At 38.5% G+C, this 8,519-nt stretch overlaps 1 protein-coding gene and 2 non-coding genes across 7 annotated transcripts in view; 1 reads left to right on the forward strand and 2 right to left on the reverse strand.

The window, feature by feature from the left end:
• Positions 1-4,425, forward strand: part of itprid2 (ITPR interacting domain containing 2) — a 46,691-nt gene extending 42,266 nt beyond the window's left edge. For all 5 annotated transcript variants that reach the window (XM_063498611.1, XM_063498610.1, XM_063498613.1 and 2 more), the window contains exon 22: positions 818-4,425. In XM_063498611.1, the coding sequence (XP_063354681.1) occupies positions 818-925 (108 nt within the window). In that variant the 3' untranslated portion in view covers positions 926-4,425. The remainder of the gene's footprint in view (positions 1-817) is intronic.
• A 988-nt stretch (positions 4,426-5,413) lies between these two features.
• Positions 5,414-5,485, reverse strand: trnag-ucc (transfer RNA glycine (anticodon UCC)). The gene has a single exon. It is a non-coding gene; the product is annotated as a tRNA-Gly (tRNA).
• A 1,728-nt stretch (positions 5,486-7,213) lies between these two features.
• Positions 7,214-7,285, reverse strand: trnag-ucc (transfer RNA glycine (anticodon UCC)). Its single transcript has one exon. It is a non-coding gene; the product is annotated as a tRNA-Gly (tRNA).
• Positions 7,286-8,519: the final 1,234 nt, after the last annotated feature.

An 8,519-nucleotide genomic window follows, 5' to 3' on the forward strand; every position in this document is an offset into this window, starting at 1 on the left:
GTTACTTGTGGTTCCTAGTATATTTAAAAGTAGAATGGGAGGCAGAGCCTTCAGTGTTCAGGCCCCTCACCTGTGGAACCAGCTCCCAGTTTGGATTCAGGAGACAGAAATACTCTATTTTGAATATTAGGCTTAAAACTTTAATAAAACTTATAGTTAGAGCTGGATCGGGTGAAACTTCTCTTAGTTACACTGTATCTCTTAGATACACTGAGCGTTTCTCCTTCACTCACCTTGTAGGCTCCTATCTAGATCAGATACTATGACACCATCAGGTTCCTACCTACCGCCCATCAATACGCTAAAATCATAAATCTTTGCAGCACATATAAAACACCGTATAAAAACACTGAGTCATTTTCATTTGATTTCCAACAGCATTATCGTGGCAGATAATCTGCAGCACGGGCATGTGCTACAAAACAATAAATCAGAATTATCAAAATAGTTGCTGATTGCAGTGGGTGGAGTTGTCCTATAAACCCTTTCTTTACACTGGCTTCACCAAGAGTTATTCCCTGAGTTTGCCTCGTCTTATCTTTCATTTCATATTTCTTCTCATTTTTAGGAGATTCTTTTAAAATCATCAGTTCTTTTCACACCTTATCTTATCCCCCTGTGCTCAGCGTTTCCAGAGATATAAAAGCTAGATAATAAAATGTTTAAAAATCTGTGTTAAAATTGTACCCAGAGTTTTCTGATTATATAAGGTGTCTTTCCATTAAAAGCTTAAATTAAAGGAGGATTCTCCACAACAATCTGAGGGAGCAGGTCAAGTTTTTAAGCAATTTCACCTCTTCTGTTTTTTGATTTCCAGATTCGAGAGAGTGTGGCGCAAGAAGTGCGACGGGAGATCTACAGCGAGCTCTTGGCTGCCGTTTCACCACGGCCGTCACCGCTACCCGCCAGGCAACCCCCCGTGTAGTCACAGCAACAGCAGAGCACCTCCCCTTTCAATCACAGCCTGAGAGACACCACTGTCTGTCTGTATCACTGTATAGCTGCGTTAACACTGTGGAACACAATGTGTGTCTGGTACACTGTACGTCTCTAACACTGATGATGAAACATCACCTGTATGTGAATAGCCCCGCCCCCACCTGGTTGCATCTACTGCGGTGGTCTGATGCTTCTTGGCTATGGCACCCAGAGACATCAACGACGTCCCTTCTTCCCTTTCTAAACTGTTGTGATCAAACAGCACACGCACCTAACTACAACCACTGCCACTTTTGCTAGTTATGCTAGTTATACTAGTATACTAGTTTGCTCACACCTGCCAGTATGACCACTACTAATCCCAGTTCTGTCAAATCTCCTCTGATCCCAGCAGGAAATCAGATGACACTAGCAGAAGACATGTTTGGATAATTGTATTTAAAGAAATCATAGAGCTGAACTGTGCAACTGCACATAATACTAATCACAGTCTTGTCCATGATCACCTTTAAAGAACAATGTAAGATTACTGAATGTAACCAACTGTGGCATCAGTGTTCAAAACCAGTTAAAGCGTTAGTTCAGCCCAGTCGGCCACAACATTAGAACCACCGCTCATCTCGGTGCAGCGAGGACGTTGTGCCAAGTGCACTGCAAACACTGCCAGAATAAACCAGGCTGCACTCCACAGCCAAACGACAACAGCAGAAAAGGATTTGGTGCCAGTGTCCTGGTGCCAGATACCACAGAACATCCTGGAGTTCATGCCCCAGTGGGTCAGAGCTGTTTTAATTACAATGATGGGAACCTAAAGCAGTGTTAGGCAGATGGGTTTAATGAAGTGGCCGTTGGGTATATTTCCTCTCTTCCTGCTTTATTTTTTTTAAAGCTCTTGAATTTTCTAGAACATCTGAAATTTTTGCTTCTGTTCCACGATGAGCATTAATTTAATTTAATTTTGTGCTGATCACAGCAGTGAAAAATGAAATTTAATAAATCTGAAAGTGAAACGGCACCTTGGTTAAGAATTCTCCATGGACCTTTATTGGGAATATTTTTAGTTGTTTAAAAACAAAAAAAGCAGTGAAAACTGTTTCTGGGCATTATGTATCTGAGTATTTTTAAAGTTTTCAATTTCAAAGAGCCCATGTTATGCTCATAATATAGACTCATAATTTTATTTTGGGGGATCTACTAGAATATGTTTACATAGTGTGTTTTTTTTTTTTTTTTAACTTAAAACACATACAAATTTTTATATATTATAGATGACATAGTATTTAATCATTCTGCACATTCCTGCAGCTTCTCTTTGCACTGTCTAAATTGTTTCCAGCTACTTGTCCTCTGACAGCTGTCAGGGAGGCCAGTGTGTTAGACAGTAATAGAAGAACCGTATGAGCAACAAACATGTGAACTTTAATCTTAGTAACTTTCCAAACCTTACAAGTTCACACATAAGCTATACAACAGACCTAAAGCAAAGGTGGGGAAAAACAAGAACAACAGGGGCACTTGAAGCATTTTAGTCCCGGGCTGTTCAGCAGTATGTAAAATAATTCATGTCTGAAGAGCAGTTGCTTCTGACTTCAACTCTGTTTCACTTTGTCACATCGTGGAGCTGCCTTCTTTTTTTTCCTTTTTCTTTTTTTTTAAATCAGCTGGACGCTTTAAACATGAAGCAGCTGCTTCTAAGCCCCCTAAACAAACATTTGAAACACTTCTTTATGGTATGAACGCCACTCTTTGGTCCTACACAATGTTGGGGTGGAGCCAGAAAGTGGACATTTATCCTCAAGGAGACTTTTTTTCTATTATTGAATTAGGCAGAATTGAGCCTTAAAAACAAGGAAAATGCCCTAATCATCCATTAAGCTGTACACTGTTAGAGACTGTAAAGGTCTGCATTCCTTAATCTTTAATAATGGTGCTGAATTTTTTCCACCTTAAAATGACTCATTCCATGCACATTTCACCTTAATTGCTTAAAAAGGGTTTTAAAGTAGACATTTAAGAGTTTCTGATGCATCATCATCGCCTCCATCATCGTCGTCATAGTCCTCCTGCTGCTCTTCTTTTTCTGCTTGTGTGTTGCCTCCTGCTCATCAGATCATCAAAGATATTGAACAACCTAACTCAAATCACAGTAACTTTAATAATAACCCATTTTATGTTAGAGTACACTAAGTTTTGTTTAAATGGATAACCTTGCTGTCATGGCCTCCAGCTATTTAACAAAACACAAACAAAACAAAACACAAAAAAAGCATTTGAATTTGACAGCTATGGAGCTGTGAGAAAAGGTGTTTTGTTTCTCTTTGGATGAGACACACCAGCAACTAGCCCCTTTTTCCAGTCTTTGTGCTAAGCTAAGCTAAGGCATCCTGTAAAATCGGGGAGTCTTTGCTTCAAGTGTTTTTGTTTGGGTTTATTTCTTTATGTCGATCATGCTCGAGCAGGTGATGAAGTCAGCGTGCAAAGTCATGAGATGCTGACGTTCTAGATGACAGAGATTTCTGTAAGTTGTCATGGGGACCGTGATGATGATGTGGATGATGATGTATTGGCAAGTCAGAGGGAAGAGCTTAGCAAGATTTAGCAGCATTAGCATGTTAGTTTCACTTGTGCAATAATGTAAACATGCTTTTTGATCATACGGAGCTTATCTGTGGATATCTTGTTGATAAACTGCCAACATTTCAGATGTGATCAATGCAAACCGCATGTCTTAATACATATAAACCTGAAACTTGCTGCTTTTATTCTGGGAAATTTGAATCTTCTGCTTGATCACAGAAGCATTAATAACCAGTTGGCAAACCTGTTTTCTTTAGCATTAAAGCCTTTGTTTATGTGGTCGCTCAGCTTTCTGCATGTACCGTTAGTTATTGATGAATACAAATGTAAATGTGGGAGCTGAATGTGTTTAAGGCATCCACGCCCTAAACATTAGGTTTTATTTTATTTTTAAGTCATGTCATTGGGTTTATGATCTTGTCGTGATTACTTTGAACTTCCACGCATACTTGCATTAGGACTGAACTTACGTCCTGAAAGCTGATCTTTGTGTGTATGGATGTACGTCCTTTGTCTTTGGAAACAATATATCTAAGGTCCAAGGTGCACTCCCTAGTCATGTGAAGCTTTCAGCAACATTTAGCATCAGCATAGTCATCGAGCACCCGGCTCAGATGTTGTCATGTGGCATAAATATTTAGTCCAGTCCAAACTGGTATGAATCAAACTGGTGTTTGTCCTCTGATTCTCTTCAGACTTTACTAAATTTGTGTTTGCAGAAAACTTTCTCTCTGTGCTTGCTGATCAGAAATCCTTCACACACTTCTAATTTTATTTTAATGTCGGACTGTGGGTGTCTACTCATTTCTGTTAATGTCTAATAATGATTATGTGTATTTTGTACTGATGTCTTAAATGGGATGCAAGGAGGGGACACTCTATAGAGATGAGAAAATAAAGATGTATTTATTTTCAGTACAAAGGAGTGGTGTACCATGTGTTTGTGTGTGGACCTCAGAAGGATCCCATAAATGTTCGATATTTAGACAGACAAGCTCAAAATTTGCTAGACAAAGACAATATTTTTGGAATTTTGCCACCAGCACAGTGGATTTGAAAACAAACAATTAAGATGTGATTGAAGTGTAGGAAATCAGCTTTACTTTGGGGATTGTTTTTTAAGATTTGCATAAATTGTTTGGGAATTATGCTTGGGAATTCCAGTTGGAACCAGGTCACTTGTGTTTACTGACGATGTGACTGCTGATAGAAGAAGCAGGATAAATTCTGAAGTGTACAGGGCTAAACGCTGTGCTCAGATTCAGCTAAATGCTATAGACAGCACTTCAATGTAAATGGATGATGACCCAAAGCATGCTGGAAAAAAAAAAAAAAAACAAGTTTCTCAGTGGAAAGAAATGGGATATTCTTTAATGCCCAAGTCAGTCACCTGATCTCAACTAAGCAGATTGTGCTATTTAGTTATTAAATACAAAACTAAATGCAGAAAGACCCACAAATAAGAAACAAATGGAGAAGACTGCATTAAAGACTGCAGTTAAGGCTGAGCAGAGCTTCTCAAAGGAAGAAACGCAGCATCTGGTGATATCGAGAGGATTTACTTCAGTAGAAGTACAGATAGTTTTGTTTAAAAGATTGTGTTTAAAAGTACTGATTCAATTTCTTTAGTCAAGTAAAAGAAAATCAATAAAATCAGGCTGTGAAATGTAATCGGAGTAGGAAAGTAAAATGTAGGTCTTTGACAGACATTTCTACCAGCTGTTTCTGTGCAAAACTAAGTGAACATCATGCTATTTTAATATGATAATAATAAAGTAATACTATTTCAAGGCAACACAAACTTTTTTTTTTTTTTAATTTGAATACCCATTTATTGCATACTATTGTATTCTTCCTGATATAAAATTACTTTCTTTTCTTCGTCACAAAACGAGGCTGCGATGGCCGGGAATCGAACCCGGGTCAACTGCTTGGAAGGCAGCTATGCTTACCACTATACCACCATCGCTACAAGCACATCTGGAATCGGGCTTCTGTTGAGTCGCCAGTTTATATGGGTGTATAAAAACAGCAGGAAGAGAAGAAGCATGACCAAAAATGTGTTTTGTTAGAAACCACAAGATTGTATATCTTCTCTCAAATCCTACTAATCTTGCAGAGCTCCCTCACCAAAGTACAGGAATGGTTTTTTTGGGGGGTTTGTTTGGGTTTTTTTGCCTGAATGTGAGGAATTAATTGGGATTCAGCAGGTGGAGGAACTCAAAGGTTGGTTGTAGTGGCTCAGCTCAGAGGGAAAAAAAGAATCACTACTCAATCATTTCTAATGTGAGCTTCAAGAGATTTTCTTTGCATACAAGCTGCGACCAGGCGTTTAGGCTCAAATCACTTTGATGTCTGAAGGCCTGCAGTGCTGGAGAATTTAAACTTCCCTCAAATATGTTAAACATAAGGTAACGGGCCTGCTGTGAAAATGAAAGGAGTAAAAAGTACAGATATCCATGTTAACATTTAAGGAGTAAAAGTTAGAAGTTATCAGAAAAATAAAAACTCAACGTGTAGGTACCTGAAAATTCTACTTAAGTACAGTAACTAAGTATTTGTATTTGTATTTCGTTGCTTCCCACCTCTGATGTCCATGGGTTCTTGACTTCAAGTAGTCATTGACTGCAAAGGATTCCTATCCTTATATTTAAAATGATGTTAGTCTGTTTAATTTGAGACTGAAACTGGGCGCTGTGTATATAAAAATTGATGTACTTCCTAGGGATGTTAACCTACTATTGACAATGTGAGTCATCACATGAGCAAAGGTGTGAAAAATACATGAGTCATTCCCATCACCTGGCCGACAACTGAAACCTCTGTGAGACCTTGCCCCACCCCGCCATCATGTGAGCTGTTGATGTCACCTAAATGTGAATAGACTTAAACAGTGGATGCCGTAATCCAGTCCACAAATGCAACACAGGAGGACAAGACTCAGTGGCACACCTGCAACACCTAAGAAAGGACACGCTTCCCAGGATCCCAGTGTTCACATTTTGGACAATGACAATTGGTTTAAGAGAACAGTAAATGAGGCCGTGTATGTCCACTATGATCGACCATCTTTGTGGGTTATGACACCTCCAAAGGGACAGCCCTCCCTAGTGGTGCAGTGTCACCTGGGACTCTGCACCAGTTGATGTATAAATGACAAAGCCTCTTGGATGATAAGTGAAACATCCTCAAAATATCTAAAGAAGTCAAATTGCCTTCTTTTTAAGCTCTCAATATTACTGGCCAGTAAGAAGTATTACTCACAGATCATCAGGTTCTGCACACTTGGTAAAACACCTTATTTCCACCTTAATCTTTCCATGGCCAACTCAATCACCTGATATCAGCTAAGCAGATTGTGCTACTTAGTTATTAAATACAAAACTAAATGCAGAAAGACGCACAAATAAGAAACAACTGGAGGAGACTGCAGTAAAGGCTGAGCAGAGCTTCTCAAAGGAGGAAACGCAGCATCTGGTGATATTGAGAGGATTTACTTAAGCACAAGTACAGATAGTTTTGTTTAAAAAGTACTGATTCAACTTCTCTGCTCAAGTAAAAGAAAATCAATAAAATCTTTTTACAATAAATTGTTATTTTACTTTGAATACCCATTTATTGTATACTATATATCGTCTTCTTTCTGACATTAAACAGGTTTCTTTTCCTCCCTAATTGCTCTGTCACAAAATGAAGCTGCGATGGCCGGGAATCGAACCCGGGTCAACTGCTTGGAAGGCAGCTATGCTTACCACTATACCACCATCGCTATAAACACATCTGGAATCAAGCTTCTGTTGAGTCGTCAGTTTATATGGGTGTATAAAAACAGCAAGAAGAAAAGAAACATGACCAAAAGTTGGTTTTGTTAGAAACCACAAGATTGTATATCTTCTAATCTTGCAGAGCTCCCTCACCAAAGCACAGGCCTTGGTTGGGAAATAAACAGACGTGGCAAAAGCAAAGACATTCTTTAGTTAAAAGTACAGATACTTGTGTTAAAGTTAAGTACTGATCAAATTTTTTACTCAAATAAAAGAAAATCAGTAAAATCAGGCTGTGAAATGTACTCCGTGTAAGAAAGAAAAAACTAGCTCTTTGAAGGACATTTCTACCAGCTACTGTTGTGCAGAGCTAACTAAATCTCATGCTATGTTAATATATAACAATAAAATAATATGAACACAACTCAACACATTTTTGTTTTGTTTTGTTTACCTGAATGTGAGGGACTAAGTGGGATTCAGCAGGTGGAGGAACTCTAAGGTTGTGGTTGTAGTGACGTGGCTCAGCTCAGAGGGAAAAAGAATCACTACTCACAATCATTTCTAATGTGAGCTTCAGTAGATTTTCTTTGTGTACAAGCTGCGACCAGCTGACCTGCTGCTCTTTGTGAATTTACACAACTGAATCCCACAAAATGTAAGATGTGTCATCCTAGTTGGTTTCCAATTCGTATTATACCGTCTTTATAGACAATATAAAGTTAGTGGAATTCTGTGAATCAACCATAAACTTACATTTAGATTAATCTCTGCTACCTTTTATGTAACGTAACTATGACCATGAGCACCACAGCCTCTGTGCCCCAGTCACACACACTGTTCTTTACTTTAAATCACATTACTGCTAGCTAACATGTTTATCCTGCACTCAACTGCTAACACAAAGTTAGTATACTTAAGTTTGTTTTCCTGGACTGTTTCACAACTTCATATCATATACAAAGCTAATATGTCATTCCAAAAAAATGAGGGCATTACATGCAGGTTTTAAAATTTCCAGTTTATCAAATACCCCTGAGCAGTACTTGCCTTTTGGTATTCTTCCTGTCTTCTCTTCCTTACGTTGCTCTCCATCTCTGAGTGAACTTAACTCTTATTATTTTCTCTCCCAGTTTTACCGTTAGCAAGTGTGTGTTTGCGTGTTGAGCTTTTATAAATTTTGTGTTTGAACTGAAACACGTTACTCCTTTTATGCTCCTCTTTAGTAGTGCTAGCTAG

This window comes from Pelmatolapia mariae, linkage group LG16_19 (genome assembly GCF_036321145.2).
Source record: "Pelmatolapia mariae isolate MD_Pm_ZW linkage group LG16_19, Pm_UMD_F_2, whole genome shotgun sequence".
Taxonomy (NCBI): domain Eukaryota; kingdom Metazoa; phylum Chordata; class Actinopteri; order Cichliformes; family Cichlidae; genus Pelmatolapia; species Pelmatolapia mariae.